This window comes from Solea senegalensis, linkage group LG18 (genome assembly GCF_019176455.1).
Source record: "Solea senegalensis isolate Sse05_10M linkage group LG18, IFAPA_SoseM_1, whole genome shotgun sequence".
Classification (NCBI taxonomy): Eukaryota; Metazoa; Chordata; class Actinopteri; order Pleuronectiformes; family Soleidae; genus Solea; species Solea senegalensis.
In genome coordinates this window covers 13,552,923-13,576,747 of record NC_058041.1, presented here as the reverse complement: position 1 = coordinate 13,576,747, position 23,825 = coordinate 13,552,923, and the positions used below count along the sequence as shown (strand labels likewise).

General features: G+C 40.4%; 2 protein-coding genes across 2 annotated transcripts in view; one reads left to right on the top strand and one right to left on the bottom strand.

Moving 5' to 3' along the window:
• fkbp10b (FKBP prolyl isomerase 10b) overlaps nt 1-23,825 on the top strand; it is a 261,449-nt gene that overhangs the window by 96,023 nt on the left and 141,601 nt on the right. The gene's annotated exons all lie outside the window — the stretch shown is intronic.
• fra10ac1 (FRA10A associated CGG repeat 1) lies at nt 3,219-23,810 on the bottom strand. The gene is made up of 14 exons (XM_044013496.1): nt 23,401-23,810; nt 21,886-21,965; nt 21,273-21,365; nt 21,117-21,162; nt 20,925-21,001; nt 20,229-20,312; nt 20,040-20,124; nt 17,952-17,997; nt 8,138-8,251; nt 6,756-6,798; nt 5,036-5,178; nt 4,890-4,940; nt 4,027-4,111; nt 3,219-3,382 (listed from the first exon to the last, which is right to left on the bottom strand). Exons 1-14 carry the CDS (start codon nt 23,416-23,418, stop codon nt 3,340-3,342), a joined length of 1,008 nt encoding a protein of 335 aa, XP_043869431.1. The 5' UTR covers nt 23,419-23,810; the 3' UTR covers nt 3,219-3,339.

The window sequence follows — 23,825 nt, the reverse complement described above, 5'->3', positions numbered from 1 at the left end:
TAAAATTTAGTCATTTGTGAAGTGGCTATCTGAAATCAAATGACTCATCTAATAAAATTCACATAATCTTAAATCTAACATGATGATCACTACATTGTCTTGCTGTTTCCTGACACTGTGCTTTGTTCCCTGAGAAAAAGGAAGATGGCCCGACATTAATTACATGTATTATTTATTAAATAATACATGTATAAAATCTATGTCATTTAATTTAATACAATACATGTCATACATTTTCTCTCATCTATGTTCTAAAGTTAAGTTTACTGTCAAGTTCCCATCAGCAATGAAAGGGTTACTGTCCTGAAACATGTTATCCAATCAGAATCGTCCGTCTCTATTAGGCCCGGTTAGCTCGCGGAGAAGGTTAAACTGTGTGTTTTGGTTCGGAGAGTGATGGGCAAATTGACCAATCACGGTTTGATCGTGAAGTCAAAACAGCGCAGATCTAACTGCAGACCACGCCCCCCAGAGTAATGCGCGAGGTTGAGAGAGCGGCGTTGTGGCTAGCTTGATAGCATCGCCTTTGTCAAGGCGGCCTTTCACAGAACAACTTCAAGTAATAAAAAATGGAAGTCCAACTCCAGAACTCGAATTAAAAGAAAAGGTTATGAAAGTGTAAAGGCATTTCAAGAGCTTATATTCTTGTTAGTTGGAGACGTGCGCACAGCGTACCGGAAGCTGCACGGTAAAAACTACTGGCTGCACGTTGACTTCCGCAGGCTCTTTTGAACTGACAGTCATGTACAAACTTTGGCAAACTTTGAGGCAAGGAGCCCATCAGACCTGTTGCACTTTCTGACACTTAATGAGCTGACTGAGAGCATGCCGCACCTGCCTGGTGCTGACCATCCCCGTGCCCACCTGCCCCGTGGGGCTGCCATCAACGCTGCCATCGCCCACTTCCCAAGGAAAGACCGACGAATGGATTTCGCTTTCATGTAAGGTAGGCCTATGTTGTAAGCCACACCAAGGGCTTCACTTTGTTTATAAAAGTGCTGGGGACAATAACCATAGCTTGAGTGTGGTTTGAAAAGTGCTGGGTACTACATCCGTTTGACGTTTCATTACAATATGCACTGCATTACAGTGTTTTGTTGTAATGCAACACACTGTTAGGGAAAAGGAAAAATAACACGTACACATACTAAAAACTGAGAATGTGCGGAAGGGTCATCTCCCCGGCCGCCGGTGTACTGTGCCGCGCCGGCCGAGGTGGGATCCCCGCACTTCATTGTATCTTAAAAAATAGTATTTGTATTATCAGAAAAATTTGTATTGAATTTGTGAGGATGCTCATTAATTTATTTATCAATGTGCGTATGGTTTGCTGTGCGCAGTGATTTCACAGCGCTGTCCATGGTGATGAAATGAGCCTCGGTGTCAGCAGCGTCACAGAGTGACCTCATCTTATATTTGCAGAATTTGGCTATGTTTGCACTGAGTATGTTTATTTAATTTCAACTATGTGGCCTAAATGGTCTCCAGTTTTATGAAGTTAATGTTGAGAATGTATCTTGTTTCGGGGGAATGTTATTGATGTTATGGTCTATTTGTTTACATCCTTGTCATCATACTGTTGCTTTTTTCCGCAATGATGGCTGAGGTGAAGGCCCAGCTGTAGTGCTCACGGTTCGCCACTGATACATATATATATATATATATATATATATATATATATATATATATATATATATATATATATATATATATATATACATATATATATATATATATATATGTATATATATATATATATATATATATATATATATATCAGAAAGGAGGCTGATAAATCGTGTGATAAGTCACACAGGTGAGCTGAAAGGAGGGAAACTAACAAAGGATAGGTTGTGGGAAGTGAGGATAACAAAATGAGGAAATAATCTAAAATTTTATTACTTTTTTTTATTATTTTTTTTAATCAACTAAATCGCCAACTTGTGGCAGCCTGAAATATTGTTCCGCGTGGAAACAAAACTCTGGAGCAATGAGCTGATCCCTGGAGCAGGGATCTGTTTGGATTCAGTCGCTGAGCTCTCGGAGTTGGATGACACAAATAACAGATAAGTCCAATTTTTTTTGCCAGAGCTAAAGAACTCTTCACCCCCAAGACACACACAAACACATTTACATCCCTCTGAACTGAATTACATTCATTTCCCCACCCTTGCATCACTCCTAACAGAACTGTGCAGCTCGTATAGGGTCCACTGACGCTGCTGCCTCATTTGGTAGGTTTATGTCATTTAGGTAAACCCAAACAGATTTTCAAACAATGAATTCACAAAACAACACATTTGATGTCTATTGCTGGAGGCCCACCTCCAATATATGTAGGTTTTCTTCAATTCAATTAAATTCAACAACTTTATTTATCCCCACAGGGCAATTCAGTTTGCAGTTTCTTGCTCATATTGTCACACTGTATGTGTGTTCCTGATGCAACCCTCAACCCATTTATCTGGGCTTGAGACCAGCACAAGGAGCACACTGCCCCCCCCTGTGGCTGGGTTTGGAGTGTCCAAGTAACAATGAGCTATAGGGACTGGGTACCTTGCTCAGGGGTAGCCCAGTCCTTGACCTGGCAGGGACTCGAACCGGTAACCCAGGCAGCTTCGGTCACGGCTAAAATATTCTTTGAATATCATAGACTTTTTTTTATTTTTTTTTTTGTTAAGCGGCTAAAATCTGTTTGTTTTTTAAGTGAGAGCAAGCCATCATGTTTCAGGCTGGTTCTCGGCACACGAGGAACGCAGTTGGTGCCAAGCATGTTAGTCATAAAAGTAATGTATCCCTGCTGCCATTAGCCTTTTGACTCACTGTATTGTCGTGTTCATGTTTGCGTTTGTATTTGTTGGGTCTAATTTATGCTTGACTGCTTGTACAACAAGCCGCCCCGCGAGGACAATAAACAGTTGCTACTTTGCAGGCTATTATCGAGCCTTTAAAGATACACTATTACAGCCTGGTACAGTAAGTTGACAGTGCAAATAAAGTGACAGACTGCTCGTCTGAAACCAACTGATATGGAAATGATGGAGGTTAAAAAGCACCCATCCTTCCAGGCTGTGTATAAGCTACTGTATATATGACACATATGTATTGTAAATAATAAGGTCTTCAGCGGAACAGCAGCAGTGCCTACAGGGACATTCCAGTATATTTCATCTGTTCTTCTTATGCATGCGACGATTATTAAGAGACTGAGGGTTTATAAACATGGTGTTTATTTCTGTGTATGCAGACAAAGAACAACAACTCGCACACAAGACAGAACAGAGCAGAGCATGGGAGAAAATGCGGTCGTGGCAGGGTTTGCAGCTGATGCCGGTGGAGTCAGAGGAACATGTCTTCGAAGTACTCGTCAAACTCCTCCTCCCTAAACACACACACATACATAGATAGAGAGAGAGAGAAATAGGGAGAATCACAAAAATGTTAGTTCCTGTCAGGCACACTGCTGACTCAGTGTTGGCACTGTGTGTGTTGTGTTTTTATTTCATACACTCTACTCAGGCTGCAAATAACAACATGGTGCACCAACTTTGAATGCAAAAAAATCAAGAAAACAAAATAAAACAAGAAACTCTGTGCTGAAAGCTTGCAAATTTAACACAAGTGTATTACGGCCTGAATTTTCCAAATAAAGTCCGAATTCTGAGATTAAATAATTTTAAAAAAGTGAATTCTGAGAAAAAAAAAGTCTGAGATTAAAATTTAAATCGAAACAGTGAATCTGAGTTTAAAGTCATAAAAGTCATAATTCTAAGGAAACAGTCAGGATTGTGAGATTAAAGAATTCAGATTTTTATTTGATATCTGCATTTACCACAGATATTGTATTCATTCATTCATTCATTCATTCGTTCTTTAGGGGTCAGCTTTAAGTATCGAGGGTGGATTTCATACAGCGCTGTATGCAGGTCGTTAACCTATGTTGGCTAAGTGCTAAAGACCGTCTGCGATGGTTTTACAGCAGCTTAGCTGGTATGACTTAATATGAACATTAGGTGTTAACCTCACCTTGACTTTTCCTCAACTGCGGGGGCGGGTCCTCGCCAGTGTTCAGCGTCCGATTGGTCCTCTGGTTTATCCTCAGCTTCAGAGTCTAGCAGGAAAGTCACAGAGAGCTTTAGTTTACACTACCAGTAAGGGAAAACACACAATAAACCTTACATACTTACACCTGCAACCTGGACAGTACTAGCTGTACATAATTTAAAAATGCTGTATCGAATCACTAATCAAATTAGTTATTGATTAGTGATTATAAAGTCCTCAGAATAAAGCAATGTGATCGATCAAGTGAGAATGCAAACAAACTGTCGAATATAACGAGCCGAGCTTCAACTGTATAATTGAAAAGCGACATTACATACATAATGTCATGGGGGGGCCAGAAATCGAGAGTCAGTATGATTTCACTAGTTTAAATATAGGTTAGCTTTAACCTAAAGGTTAATGCTGCGTTAATGCCATTTACAGCGGGAGTCGGAACTGGGAGTCACCTCATCACCTCCCAGATGATTGCATTCCTGGACGCAAGCGTATCCCCACTAGCCGTTACAATAACGATGCTCTATATGGGATTTTGCGCGCACAGACAGTGCAGCAATACGTCCTTGGATATAAATTGAACAGCATTATGCGATCGACTGATTTACTGTGAAACAAATAAAACAAAGAGGAGTAGGAAAACGTGAATCTTTGCCACACTCTCTTCTCAGTCATATATCCATGCTGCTCACAGCACAGAATTATAATGGATGAAAGATCAGTTTTAATGAACCTGAGCCCCATGGGAGTCAAATCATAAAATGTGTAATCTGTGTACTCAAACATGGGGGAGGGACCTGATATATGTGTGTGTGTCTGATAAATGTTACCTTTGTCCGAGTTCAGCGACTCCTCTGAGCTGCTGGAGGAGGTGGAGCGATCTGTGCATAAAGAAAGACAAAATGGAGTAAAACAAAGACAATCATGATAATAATGATAATGTTGAATATTTTCAATTGATGGGTTAAAGTCTCACCTCTGTGCCTCTTGTCTTTGTGCTTCTTGGAATGTGAGGACGATCTCTTCTTCGCACTCGTCTTCCTCTTCTTCTTCTGTGGTGGCTCCTGGTCCTCCTCCAGTAACCTTTTAGTCTTTTTCTTGGCTTTCACCTCTTTCCTCCTACAAAACATAGTTAACAGGTAGATCAGACTGCTGAGCTTTGCCACTTCTCATGCAGAGGTGTGTGTGTGTGTGTGTGAACAAAAGCTGCCTTAAGCATTTACTCAAGGCCCGTGAGCCACATTGTGGCTAATTGTATTCGGCTCGCGAGGTCATTCGTTATGTCTTTCCAGCTTTTTTTTTTTCTGACTGACTGATTAGTACCACACTTATCAAGTTACCTCACCAGTTAACTAAATAAACAAATTCAATGTGGACTTTGAAAACACAGGGCCGGAACCAGAGGGAGGTTATAAGGGGGCTCAGCCCCTCATTTGTATTTGGCTTCCTCTCTTTTAGCTTTATATCGAGTAAAAATGATTCAGTACAGCAAATGATTGGCTAAGATACATGTGACTACAGGACTGTTACTGCTGCTCTACTGAAATACAGCGGAGGAAATCAGGCAAAACAGATGGAAATGGACAATGGAAAATTATTAGTTTGGAAGTTTTTGTTATTTGACCTCATCTGGCCCTCGACTTGGACACAGATTTTCATTCTGGTATTGGGTTTGACAGTCCTGGTTTAAAGGATACAGGATCTGTGCATTTAAGGAAGATAGATCCGATTTTTTTGAGGTGCGGTTGTGTGGAGCGTATAGTCCACTCCTCCTGACTATCTACCAGTGCTTCTACAATATGGTAGTTTAAACGCTGCTTTATCTCTTCATTACACAGCATTTTCTGACTAGAAACTTAAGTTTGTCACCCGCTAATTCTCCTGCACCAAAGTCCAGAGAGAAAATCAGTATTTAAAGCTCAAGGGGAAACGGGAACACCTGGTCTACTGATGGCTCCTTTGCCAAGTTTTTGTCACTGGGGTAAATGTGAACAAACAAATTCTAAAACTGAAATGACAAATTAACACATTTGATCTTACGGCTGGAGGCACCGGTGGCTCAACAACTGTTGTGTGCTGTGATGTAAAATTGACTATTTTCTCTATGGACTTTGGTGCCGTGTTACAATTAATGTTCCTGTCAGCGGAGGCTGTCTAACAGTGAGATAAAGAAGAAAACACATTTTCAAACTACTTTATATCAGTGATATCAGTACCTCATATAGTAAACACTTCAAAAACTTAATAGTTAAATAAGAATAATTATATATGTTATAAACACTATGGAGAAGATTATTATTAAATCTTGCTCTGTGTGGTTACAATGACGTTAATATTTGAATTCTGAAATGTAATAAATTCATATTTGAGTGAAATGTCTGCGTAAAATCTCGAAGCAGCTTCCTCAAGGTTTTCCCGATAACAGACAGACAGACAACCTGAAAACCTTGGCTGTAGTCACCACAAAAATCACGATATTCATGACATGAGATGTGACTCACGAGGCGTGAATTCCAAATTCCCCGATGCTGCTAAATGTGTAGCGAGCGTCCACGGAGACCTGCTCCACTTTCAGCAGATGAGTGCACACCTTCAATCAATCTTTACAATCACTTATGGTGGTGGTGCGGAGGGGGAGCTACATCCTAAATTCAGTAATGCATTATGGGTAAGAAAAAAAAGAGGGGTTGGCTTACTTGTGATGGTAGTTGAGTTTGAAAGAGCATTCAGGGCAGAGTCCTGGAAGAGAAGCAACATGGAGGCATCAGCAAAAGCTGGATTTTGGTTAGGTTATTATTAATATTATTTGCCAGGAAAAGCACATGTGTTACTGATCACAGTGACGATGAGCCATCATTGAGATGATTATTTACACCTGTGATTTTCCTACTCTGACTAAATGGCTGCTGGTGAACAGTTGTCAGCTGGGATTGGCTCTAGGATTCGTGATTATCAAGCTTTTCTTTATTTGAAGATTAGTGTTTCGGCTCGGTATTTGAAGAAATTTGCATCCAAACTTATGTGCCTAGAAACCCCGGGTATACTGGGCATGTGCGTGACGGAGACAACAGTAAGCTGCTTCTCTCCTCTGACGTTGTTTGCTTAGTTTTTAGAAAATACTACTAACCAGAAACCAGTCTCTGTCATAAGGAATACAACTTAAGGAAATGCAGGTAACTTTGTCATTGTTTACAAAGGTCTTGGTTTCTGTCCATCCAGCAGCATTGGGGGTTTTCAACATAGTCAACTAAACTTTCTACAAAACTATCAGACTGGACGGAAAGTGAGGGAAAATTCAGACGTCTGAAAACTTTAGCTTGTTGAAGCCTAAGAAAAAGCCTTTCATATGTACTTTGGGCAAGGGCCTTGCTGCATGAGGACCGCCATCTTGTGCCGACATGTTTTTTTACTGCAGACCGAAAAGATGAACGTTTTGAAGAAATATTCAATTCAATTAAAAGGCTCTGTTCACACTCTGCAGTCTCACCAGTTGTCACAGATTCCTCCACACTGGAAAAGTTCCTGCACATTGATTATATCAGACAAATGTTCACACTCCGGGGTTAGCCAGGCCACATTTCATTACTCCGAAAACACTAGATTAAGAATAAGTACAAGCTGGGAAACATGACTTTTGTTAATGAGGAGACGTGACCTGTTGCGCTGGTGATTGTGCAGAAAGAGCTCATCATTTCATGCTTGGCTGAGTTGACTATGACTGGTGGGTCTTCTAATTATGCTAATTATGCTAACAGGATTTTCTGCACTATGATACCTGAAGGAGGATTATTATGAGCTGGGTCTTAGACAGGAAACCCCAGCAGGCCTTAACCACACACACACACGCATACACATCTGCCAAGGATGTTATGTTTTTGGACACGTTTGTCTGTTTTTTTTGTCTCACTGTGAGCAGCATAACTCAAAAAGTGCAACATGGATTTTAATGTCATTTTCTGGGGATGCAGGTTATGGCCCGAGGAGGAATTTGATTTCGGTGTTGCTGTTGTGCAGGTTTGACATCTCTGAGTGTGTTCTCTAGTTACTGTTATTTTTAAGGATTTTTAATGTAGCTTACTGAGTTTGACGAGCGCATTCCTCTTCTCGCTGCGTTCCACATAGGCAAAATTCACCTCCCAGCTTTTCAGGCCTTCCTGCTTCTCACAGCGTTTGTTTCCACACTGGAACTGACCTGCAAAGACGACAACAGCGCGGATTATATACACATGGATTATGCAAGAGCATGGATTATACACATACAAACAAGAGATGAGAATTTCTAGCAAAAATCCTTGTTGAGAATATTAGAATAACCTAAACCCCAGCACATGAGAGCTGGCAAAAGCAATGCAGGTTTCACAGCATGCTGAGCAGCTAATGAGGTGCATTCAAAGAACCTCGTAAATGTCATCACCTTGGCAAAAATACATGGAGTCCATTACCTAAATGCATGCTGCTGCCACCTTGTGGTAATAGATGTGCCACAAGTAGGTAGTCAATGGAGTAGAAAGATTATTTTTAATCGGTGCAATCAAACGTATTACAGCGTTGTATCTTTTTAAAGGAATTCTAAATCTTCAAATGAATAAGACAATCACTTATATAAATGTATGAAGTCTAAATTGAAAGGGCCACAGAGCTCTGACAGTAAATGTACAATTATTCTGGGGTTATAAATAAAAAGAAAGAAAGAATGAGGAAAAAAAAAACATACAAAAGAATACAAGTAAAAAGGGGGAAAATGTTTATTTCAGGATGGAAATACAGACTGTCAGGCAACCTCCAAGCCCCACTGCTCTCCCCGCCAAATTCCATCTTATCCCACTGCTCCTTCTCATCTCCCTCTCCTCACCTCGCCTCATCTCCTCAGGCTTCCCTCCAGCCATTGCACAGCCTGCCTATTATCCCTAGAGGAGCTTAAAGTGGAATTGATCTGGTCTCGGGGGTTCCTCCAGATCGTAGCAGAGGGAGCGAGTGCGTCAGATGGGACGCCTGCCCTCACCTGTTTGAGATCGAGATGAGGCAAATATTCAGGTGCGGTGACGCTGGCTGTAATGGCTCTAAGCCACTTGGGGCAAGAGGGCAGACTTTCCCTTCACATGCCGCGTTAGATTAAAATCCTATGACGTCAGCTAAAGAAGACACGTCTGGCTCTGGCCACGGTTTGTGTGGTTTATTTGTGGCGAAATAAGGAAATACCTTTAACTTAGCATGCAGGTGCTGCTAGATGTACAACACTGAGCTGTATTTATTATTGATTTTTCTGCACCAGGCCTGACACAGCTGGGATTTTTTTTCTATGAATTTTAAAGTCTACACCTGCTTACCTGAATGATTCTACTCTTGACCTAACAGATTTTTGTCAGGCATCACATATTTGCTTCTCTAAATTGCGGACAGTCACATTTAGGATTGATTTTAAGATTGTTAAATTCACTTTTAAACTTAAGATCCTTTAACTAACAATGTCGATTTCACATCATGTCACCACGTTGTTGATCCACTGATGCCTCCATCAATAAGTTAAAGTGAGTCATTGTGTGACCTCTGTCCTCAATCCAAGAGACACAAACTTCCCTAAAAGGCAGAAGTCAAGCAGCAGCTCCCGTGTCCCGAGACCAGCTAAAAATGCTGAAATCATTGTCACAAAACATTTGCCTTATGAAGGTCAAGCACTGAAAAGTTGTAAATAAATAATTCATTACGTGTTGAACTGTGTTTTTCTTTGTTACGTTGATTCCTCTCATTCCTTCACACCTGCCTCATAAAAATAGACGTGCAAAGTATTCTTTTGAGAACTTCAAATAATATTTCTTTCTTCTTTTTTTAATGCATTTTTTACAATGCCGCTACCAAACACTGAAACATTCCTAACAACCCTGGAGCGTGATTAGTTCAGGCCAATGGAAAATGCCAGCATATGTCTTGAAATCCTTGGTGACGATGACAAGCCAGCATGACACTAAGCTGAGTAACCAGTGATCAGAAACCTGAGAGAATCCTGTCCTGTTGGTCAAGCGTTTGTGATGTTGTTGGTATCAACATCACAAACACTCACTCACTCACTCAAATAAAAAAAGAGAACGAAAATCAATCAAATACATCCACTTTATCTACACACACCAGCTTTTATCTGTAATGAAAGGAAATAAAGGCTTGTGCTTTGCCTGCATGAATCTGAATGCCCTTGAAAAGGGTACAGAGTCCCATTACAGACAGAGTCAGTGTTAAATGTAAATCAATGTGATCTATCTGAAGGTTACAACACAGAGTGTGAATGCGTCTAACCCTCCAGCTACTCATGACGGCAACACCGGCAGAGCGCAGTCAATGGAAATGCGTTACTAGGCAACATCTATGATGAAATAAATGTCAAAAATCAAATATAATCAAGGCCGAGGAACAATTATTTGCTTATTTCTCATCTTTTTTTTTCTCCTACATGAAAGACAATTAGCACTTTCTAGTCAGTGGTGGTGAAAACGGGGCCACAGAGGGCATACCTCTCATACACAAGCTAGTACTTGTCTTCAGTGTGCGGGGGTTGGGGGGGGGGAATCTCACCATTGTTGGATATCCTCACACATCAGGTGAGTCCCATGTGCAGCATGGACAAAGCTTGACACCCCGTTAGCTGAGTAAACCTGTTAGACAGGGAACTCTTGTCCTCCTGCGTCAATGGTTACTAATGTCACCAGCCAACAGATGGCTGCGTGATTAACATTCAATGGATGAAGTCTAAGGCCGGTGACCCGCATTACCAGTGCTCTTTCACTAGTCACGCTTAAAAGGTCACAGAGGATACACTACAATGAAACAACGTCGTTTTTTTTTTGTTGTTTTTTAAGAAAAGTAGTCGAACTGGAGAAGCTTAGGAAACTGATTTGACTAAACTGGTTACGCACTTTGCTTTTAGACTCAATTGTTGAACGGGATAGTTCTTTAAGGAAGACTGACAATGTCAAGTGTTGTCCAGTGTGTAGTGACATCTACTGGTGAGAATGCAAAATACTCCTGTAGAAATATGGTCAAGCAAGATGGCAGCCTCTGAAATACCTATAGGACAAATGCTTATTCTATTTTAAGGCAATGTATGAGCTTTCAACCCCTGTGCAACATTTCTGTCCAAATTTAAAGGAATCTTTAGTTCACATATACTTAGATAGAAGTGTCCTTAAAATGCAGTTTATAGATTAACTTTGTTTTATACAATTATAATTAATTGTTAGAAATTAACAATTTGTAAAGGCAAAGCTGCAATGAAGTCCTTGACTTAAAATTGATGTAAAATAGCTCTGTATTCCAACAACTATCACTGATCTAGGGCAGTGTTTACCAAACTGTGGGACCCACTTTTTAAAGGTGGCAAACTATCACAACATCAATCACGACAAGAGCAAATTTGAATATCTGTATTTGTTTTGAATCCGCAAACAAACCTCTTCCAAGTAAACTTCATTTTATACCATTTTATAAACCCCCAAAAAAACTACTGCGCCCCACCTGTGGCTCCCATTCCAGTGTTTGGGAAGCACTGATGTAGAGTGTTAGCTCAGTGACATGGGTCTCTCAGGCTTAGACAGTAAATCTAGGAGAAAACTTTCCAGTGCCCGCCAAGACTTTATCCAATCAGGAGCCAGAGCCAGGCGGTCCTCTCCATTTGTTGGGTTAGACTCAAATAAAGCCCCCTCAGCATGTTATGCTTTAAATTCTTCATTTCATTTGGAGAGGCTAAAAAATTCAGTGGAAAGTGTGTCAAGTGAAATTTGTTACATAAAAATGTGGCTGTGTGCGGTGCTCATTTCCAAGAAGCGGACTATGTTCCCAGGGATTTGAAGTTGAGTTGAAGACGGGATATCGTAGCCTGACTTGTGTGAGACTGGTGGCTAATGAGGTTCCTTCAATCCACACAGACTGATTCAAGTCTCTCAGAAGGCTTGCAATCATGTGCGATATTTACAGAGCCTCTGAATTCGGCGCTGTTTTTCAGCTCTCAGTGCTCGCCGCCCTCTCCTCCCTCCTCCAGCCTGATCTAAAGGTCGACCACCTTTAATAAATCCTGAGCTTGTGGGAAACAGATCAACACCCGCTGCCCCGAGGTAGAGTTTTTCAAATACGGGGAATGTAAATGGCAACCAAAGGGCTGCCTCTATGACCACACAGTCCCACCTCTGACTCCGGATCAGAGTTAGCCTTTTGAAGTCTGTATTTCACATTGACAAGCAGTGCAGACGGCTGACCTCGAGTTCAACGCTCATTTTAACTCTACAACTTTTGTTTACCCCCACAGCAGCCTGTTAGCTAAGTAGACAAAGCAGCACTGCATGCCACAGAGATTATGTTTTATACAGTGTGCATCCAAAGGCTTGATTTTCATCCCCCTCTCTCTGTAGAACACTGTGAGTATTAATAAAACAGACATCTGCACTTCTATTGTAAGACTGGACACTCTGAAATCTTTGCAGGCGCTAGGCTAATGAGCTGTCACTTCTATAGGCAGCTACACACTGAGCACATCTGTACTGTCCCTTTCCAACATGAAAGAAATGTGACGAGATCCTTGTTTTTGGTACTAAGACGGTGGTTCTACATCATATTTCTGTTGGAGAAAAAGTCTGTGAGCATCTTATGATATGACTGTTGATCTGTTATACAAGCACCAACAGTTCACCAACACTGACCACTACAGCAAAGCAGATTAAGCGGAAAGCTAACGGTGTTTTATTCTTGCATCGCAGTCACAATAACAGTAGTTAATGCCAGTAAAGGCCCATTTGTACTCCATTTCCATCTGTTTTACATCCGTCCATCCCAAACGCTATCTCTCTCACTACCCTACATGCATCTTTTGCATCGGTATGGACGTTACCTCCTCTAGAGGGCAGTGTCGAGTACCAAGTCGCAAGGCATCAACAAACATGTTAAAAAAAACAACAAAAACAACCTCTACATGTTACCATTGAAGAGGTTATATGATTGTGCTTGATCCGAAATCTACAGGAACGCTAGCGGATTTTGCAGATAAGTCGTCCCATTAATGGGGAATTTTACTCGCTGCCCCTCGACCCACAGCTTGCCAGCGAGTGAAGCCGAGCACCTGGAAGTCACTCTGTTTTCTGGCTGCAGAGATAAGCCGGCAAACTCTGGCAGCCAGTTTTAAACACCTCTATAGACTCCTCTTGGTCGTTTTCCAGACTGATTTGACTACTGGCTCAATACTGCCCCCCACGGTTTCCGGTGGTATTGCTCTGTTTTGTCTGTCACCATAAGCGACCGTGTGCGATGACATTGATGAAATTAATGCAATGTACGGACGAAAAGGCTCCGTCCGTCTCTGTCTTTTGGGTAGAGTATGAATCTAAATGCCGGTAACAGGAAGTGTCCGAGAGCTCTGTTTGGACGCCATTCTGTTTGACTTTAAACACATAAATGTGATCTGAATGGCTGGTGCCTGTGCTGCCACTTGGAAAGTTGCTGTTTGTTTGTGTCTTGTAACTAGAATAATGCCAATGCATTCAAAATGCAGTCACACAAAACATGCATGGCTCTTCTGTGTGGAGTTTGCCTGTTCTCACTGTGTGTGTGTGGTCGTCTCCAGGTTCCTCCCACATTCCAATGACATGCAGATTGGATTTAAGTTAATTATAGACTCTAAATTGACCATGGATGTGATTGTGAATTGTTGTTTGTCTCTTTATGTTGGGTCCTGATAGTCTTCCTCTCTCCTCCTGATTTGCTTAAGCTGGCCCTGTGACCCTTTAAAAGACAAGCAGTGTCAATAATGGACCAATAATGTAGCCTCATTACTTGAAATACAGTCACTTATTTCTGTGAAGTTCAGGTAGTACATTATTATTTGTAGAAACCACACATCAAAGAGCCCAACAGGAAATCCATACAGAGTACAATCCTTGCCAATGTTTGAAACCAGGCTGAGCTAAAGCAAGTACTTAAAGCAAATGGAAGGGTTTACCTTTAAATTGTCCCTTTCTTTTGCGCTTAAAAAAAGAACATTAGGGGAAACCGTCGAGTGGGGATGGGAAATGCTCATGTGTCAGTGGAATAGATGCTGTATATAAACCTGACAAATGTGTCTTATGATGGAGCAAAGTAAGAAATGGTGAGGTAGTCACAGTAACAATGCCGTCACAGTCTGAAATCCAGAAAAGGAACAAAAACACAGAACATGTAATGAAATCAGCATGTCCCAGTGACAGTCACAGAGTCTGACTAACAGTGTTCTTTACACAGACGCATCAGCGGTCAGTCGAGCCTGATCCCTGCACAGCAAGTGCAAGTGTGCTTAGCGTGTGCTGGCAAGTGTATACAAATCTTTTTTTTTTTTTTAAGATAAAAGGTAAGAAAAGACCTTTGATGGTCCATTGACTTTGACAGGAAACCCACTAAAAATAAGCATGGCCTCAACAACCTTTGGTTTTTGACCTGCGACTGACAGCAAGACTAAAGGTCAATGTACAAAAGGAGGGAAACACAGTAAAACATGACTTGGAAAACATGCATGAGCTTAAAATTCTTCTGCTCCAGTAAGAAAGACTTAGGGCAACAGTAGCTCAGTGGCAGAGCAAGTCGTCTTTCCCCATAGAGCTAGAGAGTAGGTTATAGCTGCTGCACTATGTAAAATTAGTGACAGGAAATAGAAAATCTAATTGACTGTGCACAACCAACCATGTTGCAACATGCCTGAGCTCTGTAGCTCTGGTACACAGCCACAACCTTAGCTCTGACAAAGAACAGAAAGAACACGTTCAAAGACAACATCCCATCGCTGATATGAAAACTCAAATTGACTGGATATGGATTCCAAAAAAAGTCCTTTACTCCTGAAAATTGACATTTCATTCTGAATCTCTGACTATCATTAAAGCTGTACTATGTCACTTTGGAATATAAACGTCGAGTGACGTTCAAGCCGCCATCAAATGAGTTTGCACAGTGCTGCGGAAGCTCCGCGCAACTCTCTTGTGTTTTTCACTATAGCGGGCGTTTAGAACTTGTGTCGCTCCCGGCAACATCGCTGCACTCCAAAAGTCACAGAATTAGACACACCGAAGCTTCATATGACGCACTTCTTACAGTGTTCCTGCTCTCTCACCTCACTTACACAGCGTAAACACAGAGGCAAAGGCTCCATTCTCCCAGTTAAATGTCACAATCATTCTGTAGCTGTTAATTGAAGGTAAAAATGTGCTTTAAGGTATGTTCGTGGGAGCTCTGTGTGACGCCCTCTCCCCTTCATATACTACGGGAAGAAATCACATAAATCTTTCGAGACAATGAATGTTTGAAGAAAAAGATCATCTTCAGAAATTCCTTCAGAGAGCCCCTAGGGAAATATAGCACAAACTCTTCTCTTGTGTAAAACCTTTCCCTTTGCTTCGACATTATTCTCGCTCGACACACTCCTACATCCCACATCAAGCAGGTCAGTGCGCTGTGTAATCCACTTGATTGGGTGAAGAGTTGTCAGCAACTAATACCAACATGACCTGAAGTGCACAGAGAGCAGGAGATGCTAAGAGGATGATTTACGGAAAAAAAAAGAGAAAAGGAAAAAAGGTGATCATGGCAGACTGGAGGTGCAATGCACCTAAAAGTAGTTTTTGAATTCAAATCTGTTTAAACCCTTTGTGGGGTTGGGTCATCTGGACTAACTTCTTGGTTCTTAGGCCTTGACTTATGTGTCTTCATCGGCCCTCGAATCAAATCAAACTCTGTCACGCCAGGTCTGTGATAATTACTCCGCCTTTAACTTGAAACAAACAACAACCTCTTGATGATTCCTTAGCTGTGAACGAGGACGGTGAGATCCCACCTTCCACAATTAGATTAGTATTGATTGGCTGGTGTGTTTAATGTCCCGGGCTTTGACGGTGCTTAAGAGGTATTTCTCTGGGGAATCATCAATGTGCATAAATCACAGATGTGACGGCCCAGGCGAAGTGCCTCTGACCCCATCTAATCCCACTTCCTGTGGGGTATTGCTACAGGGGATGAACAGTAAGAGATCAGGATTACCCAGTCTTAATCTGGAACAATATATTGGCTTAGTCAGCTTTCTCAGACGTGCTATGTACATTTGTAAGGCCGTGTCGGTGTGGACATGAGCAAATTTGAAAATTAAAATGTGTGGGTGTGTGTACGTGTGAGGAAACGTTTACTGACCAAGAATGTTCTGGCTAATTCTGACACTTTTAAAGTGTTGTTTGAGTGTGAAAACATGTTGTTTTTTGCTATATAGATACAATTAGGTTCAGGTTAGAGTGTGTGTTTCTGTGTGTGAAGGCAGCTTTACACTCTGTGATGCTATTATATTGCCTTTCCTATATATGTCACTGTCACGGGAAGGAGCGGTGGACAGCGAGGAGGTGTCGTGCAAATTGTGAGCAAATAATAAACAGCACTTGTCAAAATGCTGCCAGAGTCTAAAGAAAAAGGATCCATCAGGAGTGCAAAGATAGAATGAGGTTGTTTCCCTGACTGATAGACTTGTGCAGGTAAACCGAAATGAATTAAGTACGTGTCTATTTGTGTGAATCGTGATGAATTGTTTACTGAATGGCTTGTGTAGCCTGTCGGTGTTTGGAGAGACAAAGTCATTGAGAAAACATGCAGGGAATTCAGCGAAAAGGTCAAATATCTGAAAGGGCTGTCTGACAAAAAGCCAATAAGAGAGAGCAAAGTGGAGCAGGCCTATTTATGCAACAGCACTGAAGTCATTTGTCCTTTTCTCTGTCGCCATCTAGTGGATGAAGCGAGAAACTGTTTTGTGAGCTTGTTGGTGAATTCATTCCTTTCTTTCTTTCTTTTTTTTTCGTTTCCCAAACTCTTTCTGTGGCACTTTTCACCTGCTGTGCAGCATCTGTGAGCAGCAGAAGCTGCAACAATGAATCGAGGAGTAATCAATTACTGAATTGACTGCCAACTCATTTGACAATTAATCACTTTGATTTTTATAAATAGATAAATAAATAAATAAAAACAGCTGCTGTAATTCCAGCTCCTCAAATGTGAATAAGCGGTTGTTTCTTTGCTCCTCTACGACAGTTAAATGAATATTTTTACGGCTGAGGACAGTGCCATTTTGAGATTTAGATTTCCATAAGATCTTATGTACCAAACAACATGAATGAATCAAGCATTACTAAATAACATAAAGCTGATGATGAAAATAATGGATAGTTATTACGTGTATCAACAGCAGTGGTGCAACTATTAATCGATTAGTAAATTAATCTGGGGTGGGAATCACAAGGTACCTCACGATACGATACATGGACCACGATACCAATAATATCATAATACAACGATTCTGTGATAATCGATATATCATACAGCAATCATCTAGTGATACATCACAATATCTGTCGAACTGAAGAAAAAAAAAGTTAAAAGTGCAGTGCATTTCTATATTTATTCACAACATAGAGAACAAAGTCCATAAAGTCTATTTATTTGAGCAGCGCCACCATGAGGAGACATGAAGTAGTGACGCGCGGTGAGTGAAACTGACAGGGACTGTTTACTTTAGAACACCTTGCTCTGGCGTATTGATTATCACATTGCACGAGGAAGGACAACAATATATCACCAAATCAATAGTTTGACCCAACACTTCATTGTTGATTAATTGGTTTGAGTGTTTGTTTGTTTTGTTTTTAAATAATTAAAACAAGCTTTCTAATTTTTCAGCTTGTTAAATGTGAATATTTTCTGGTTTCATTGTTCCATATGACAAATAATTTGAGTTTGTGAACAAAACAAGACAATCTAGAATCTTTGGTAAACGCTAATGGGTCACACGCTTGTGGCCCGTTACTTATTCTTACAGACTAGAAAACATTAAAAGTGCAAAAAATGGGGATATTTCATACCTTTTCCAGAGACGACTTCATTCTCAGTCCGCCAACGAAATCCAAACTGTTGGGTAAAAAAAAAATAAATCACGCATTACTTACATGAAATCACTGACAATAAAACAGCCACACACACACACACAACAGATTTGCCGTTGTTTGGTGTCAATTATTCCGTTTAAACCTTTCAGCACAGTGTGAATTAAGAGATCTGAGAGAGAATGATTTTCTAGCCTAATGCAGCTTTAAGAAATACATCTCGGGCTGCAACTAACGATTGCTTTCATAATGGACTATTTACTTTGTTTCGTCTGTAAAATGTGAAAATTGTTCATCTGTGTTTACCAAACCTGGAAATGATGATGTTCTCACATGTCTTGTTTTGTCCACAAACCAAATGTGTTCAGTTTTAATGATTTCTTTGTCATAGGGAGCTAAGAAACAGGAAATCAGTCACATTTAATAAGCTGAAAAATCAGGAAACACTCAAACCAATATATTGATTGTAAAAATAGTTGACGATTAACATCCATAACTTCGTCTTTACTTTGACTTTGAAGAGTTTATTTAAAAAACACTGGACTGAGTGAACTGAAATGGCTGTTTGAGAGTTAAGGTTTGAACTGTGCGTCTTATCTTTTACACTATTTTTGACCTCTAGTGACTGTGGGTCAAATTGGCTGTGTTACGCCATGCACGACAACATCACAGCCTCAGATACGACACGGTATTTCATCAAATATATGTATTTCAGTGTGGCATCATTAAGCCAAACAGTGGAGTTTATGGAGTCACAAGCGCGTCGCCCTTGCCTTGGGTTTTAACATTATTGTTGGATTAAACCTTGGATTCACAACAGAACGGCCCTGTGGTGACAAGAGACAGAGCACACTGCTGACACATATGATGGTGGAGGATATTATGAAATTTTAACCTTAACTTATGGCACCACCACTGAGACAATTAATGTCGTTTCGGAGCGCGGTGCAAACAATTGATCGTCCTGTTGTCCTGGCAGTCCTGGACGGTGGAGGTGTCTATGCTTACTCTTATTTTCTCTTACTCCCGTTTTGTAACTTGGTTTCACCTCATGAGAATTGATGATTCACTTGAGCTATTTTTTTCCCCTCTCTCTGGCGCTGCAACAGCTCTGTTTTCATAGCGGGGATTAATAACAGTCGCAAACAGGTACAAGAATTTTCAGTGTGTTTTCAGTGATATGTGTCTGTAAAGTATCCACAGGTCTGTTGCTCCACACGGGTCTACTTAATCACGCAAACACTGCATTGTCAGATACCGTCATTTTATGTGTGCTACTGATATTAATTAGTGTCTAGAAACTGCTACCAAAAAAACAGCTGGCCAGTCCCTTAATAACACACCCACACGCATAAGAGCTACATCATATATTTTCTTGTTTTAAACTGGCTTTTTTTTTTTTTTACTGATGTGCTCACTAACGATCAGACAACCTAAGCTAATTGTTATGCGCTGTCTCACTGGGCAACCTTGAGATACAGAGGCACACACAAGCTGCCAACAGGGACACAAGGAGAAGATTAGCAAGAAAATCTACTCCTGATTAAGTCAACAACACCTTAAAATATGATTGACATTTTTTTTCTAACAGGAAGCTGCAGTTTGTGTCACTTTGTAAATGTCGATTTTACATCTTGATCCACAGCTGCCACCATCAGGAGGTTCATATATGTTATTTTGTGACTTCTGTGTTTGAAAAAGTGACACAGACTTACAAAACAAGGCAGCAGTAGACTGATTGTGCAAGCTAGGGATTGTTAATTTTGTCTATGGAATTTGGTGCAGTTGGGTGAGCAGATTGCAATCTTTAGCTTCCAGTCAAAAAAGCCTCACAAGACATAATCGGTGAACATTTTCCAAATAATTTGTTGGCTTAAGTAGGAATAGATTTTCTTAAATGACCCTTTTGTTAATTAGCTGAAATTTGTCTGTCCTTGTATCCCTGCTGGTAGCCATGTTTTCAGTGAGAGCTAGCCTCCAAGTCTCAGGCCTTCAGTCTCCCTTTAACTACATCCTCTGCTACTTTATCTTTCCAAAGTAGCAAATCGATTCATGAATTCATCCTACCTTATTTTCCTTGTACCTGCTGAGATCAGCGATGCAGTACTCTTTAAACAGCTTGTCATAATACTTCTTGGCGAGTTCTTTTTCCCTGAAACAGACAAAAAGTCCAGACATGAGATCAATTAACACGCCATGATGGACATTTTTAATAATAACGGTAAACAAGCAAAAGCAAACATGGTGAATACTCACCATGTCATGTCATCCTCATCCTCATCCCTCCACAGGAAGCGGTGATTCTCACGCAGCACGTCAAAGTCTGTTTTGTCTTTAGCACTAAGGGAAACAAATAAGTTTTAATAAGATTTACAAATACACAGATGAATCTATGGATGTATCAGTACAACTACAGCAAGTATCAATTGTTATTAAAGCAATTTAAAAACAAATGTCTGTTACATTCAGACATTTTCTTTGTGAGCAGTTTTTTCTGTCACGACGGAGCAGGTGAAGGAGACGCAGCACACAGCGCGAGTAAAGCAAAACAGCTTCATACAGCAGTACTGAAAACATGAATAAGCGCAAACAAACAGCTTCAGAAGTGGATTCTGCTGCTAAAATTAATAAACTGGGTGTTCAGGAAGTCTTCACAATCACATTTTTATCCTGATCATAATTAGTAATATAGATATGTATAGATGTATATGATATTGAAAATGTGCCTGACGTGCCTACATGTGCCCATGTGTCTGTATTGGCACCACACAGCTAAAAGACAGATAAACAAACCCTAACTTACGACAGTACCATAGAGAAAAGAGACAAGAGTGTTTTGATAATTACTCATAAATCCACAAGGGGGCAATAGAGGTTCCACACTGAGGCTTAAAGTGGATAATTGGTTGGAGTAAATGACCGTCAAGCTTGAATGTGACACAAAGCACTTACCCAGAGCGTCTGAAGTCGGCCATCTGTCCGCCATAATAAAGAATGTAGTCGCCAACAAACTTCTTATGTCTCTCAAACTGGAGTCCTCTGCTTTAAGGTCAATCTCTTTTTTAACATTGTTCAAATGATATAGATTTGAATCCAGATTTCTTATTAATAATTGTATAATGTAAACACTCCTTGTTAGGATACAGCATTTAGTGATATCAGGTGGGCTCTCCTGTTCCTGGCTTCCTCTCTGAAAAACAGGAAAAACAATTGGGATGATAATCTGAAAAATTAACATAGAAAAAACAGTGATCTGTACATATGACATAAACATAACAAAGACCAAACACCTCACATTACCTGTCCAGCTCATTTGAGTGTGAACTCCGATGAGCCACCTGGGAGTGGCGACCTTTCTGGAACGGCTTCTGCAAGATTTCCTCCTCGCTTTTTCTATGAAAAGTACAAATGAATACAGACGTGAGATCAGTCACGTTCCCGACACTGCACATAGTTATGCATTTCATGTCAAAACTGACTGAGGCAAGGAAAGTGAGACAGCACTAAAAATGCCAGGAGGCACCCACAAAACAATCCAAATCCTGACACTTTCAGCAGCTTGTTTTTTAGATTAACATTGTAACTAGTTGTGATACATTTATCAAACATACATTTGGAAATGTCTGCTTGACCTTTTCAAAATAACATTAGGTGTTACAGAAATGTGAATCAGGTGACGCTAATTTGACATCTTTACTGTGGTTTGGCAGTGACTGTGTTCGATGACAAGACATCAGTCTGAACGTAGGCGACTGGAGGAACTTAAGTACACACTTCAGTCTCAATTATTCCATGACTTTCTTCATCTGCTCTGATAAATGTCATCAGAGTCAGAAATGACCCTGTGAGTTTTGATGAGAAATACTGAAATGTATTTGTGAGCTGGTGTCATTCTCTTGTCTTTCATTGTTACCTTTTAACGCCTCTGTTTGAAGATTCACCCTGTGCGTCATCATCGCTGAAGTCAGAGTCATAGCCACCACCGCCGTGCACCTGAGGAAACGCAGGAACTCATTTGTGCAGGTGGAATCATACGCGAACGGATGTGATGCATTTACAGAGATTTCAAAAAGTGTGACGTTACTTGTATGATTATTAGGTGTGAGGGGAAAAAGGCTCACTTTTTGTGCTTTGTCCTATTTTCATTCATTTTATTTTCTTACAGTGCTGGCTCAGTGAGTAAAAGAAACGGAGTATTTATTGTATTGTTAGCAGGGGCAGCTAAATGTAGCTTTTAATTTAAAAAAAGAGAAGTTGTATATGTCATGTAGCACGGGCCCATTCAATTTAGATAATAGACAAAAAGGTCAGACTTACATTCAATGCACATTGATTTTGGAAATAGGACTCCTGGACTATTGTCTCAAAAAATGTTTAATTCAATCTGGATTTAAGGAGAAAACTGTCATACTTTATGTAGTAGTCTATTTTCATATTTGTCTGCATATTTCCCTCTAAGCAACATTAATCGTCACTGCCCTTCCCTTACCTGCCATACCACTTCTATGCTTGTTCACAGCCTCGTCATCTCCAGCGACCCCTACGGCAATTCTCTCCTTTCTAGTCTCCCTCACAAATCCCCCTCCATAAACCCCAACTGATCCAGAATTCAACTTTCTGGATCATCCTCAGAACCCCCTCATTTCACCACATCACCCTTATCCTACAACAACTTCACTAGCACCCGGTTAAATTCAGAATCCAATTCAAAATCCTCCTATATGTTTTCAAGGCCATCCACAACCTTGCCCCCTCCTTATCTCTCCAACCTCATCCGAATCACCACCTCCTCCCACTCCCTCAGATCCTCAGAGTGTTTTAAAAGGTGCTTATAAATCAAATTCATGATGATTATCATTAATATTATTATTGTACATGTCTGACACATTCCTGATCTGCTGTACCTCAGGTTCAGATGTAAGCATGAGAAGGCAGAGAATTATTTTTAAATGAATGCTGAAAACTTACTGATTTACCACAGCCTTAAACAGAATCAGTGGATCAGTTTTATTCTTTATTTCTCATCTAAATTCTTAATCTAACTATCTTAATTTCTTTCTGAATACTACTTCTCTTTGTCTTGATGCCTTTTTTATAAAGCAAGGCAAAGTAAGGCAAACAAATGCCTCTTTCTTTGTCTAGAACAGCTTTCTCTTGGGTAAAACATCTAAATATTGCACTTTGTGTTGTTGAATCTTGATGTCTGCCTCTGTGCACTTCCTTGACATACAATAAACACATATTTAGTCATTCAACACATGGTTAAATCTTAACTGTGAAAAAAACTCCGTCCAGAATGACGAGAGAGACATTTATCAGAGCTAAACCTTATCTTTAAGCGATCGTTTCGCGCTAACGGGCTACTAATAATGACTCGACAGACTTGTTTGCATTAAAAAAACGTCTTAGTAATTCCGTAAAAACACACCTTCACGAGATTATCCATGATTTTTCCTTCACGTTCTCCTGCGACTCCCCAATGTTTACAAAATGAAACTGGGCGTCGCCTAATGATGACGTACGTCGTGGCCCGATGACGTTATAGCCCAGCTCCGTGGATGATTCTAGGACAGAACGCTGAGAAAAGATGGAACCCTTGAGTTTAATTCGGAATAAATATAACCAAATGAGTCAGAGTATGTTTTCAGACTAATTTACTGTCGTGGATATATTAAAATTAAATGTTGTACATGTTTGTGAGCCTCTAAATGCTGCCTTTCTTCGTTATGTGTGTGTCTGTGTGAGTATATGTAGGCTTTAGTATAGTTCTATAACATCCTCTCACCATTTTTTAATAGTCAAGCTAATAAAAAACACACTGAAAATGAATAACATACAGTATGCCTCCTGCAA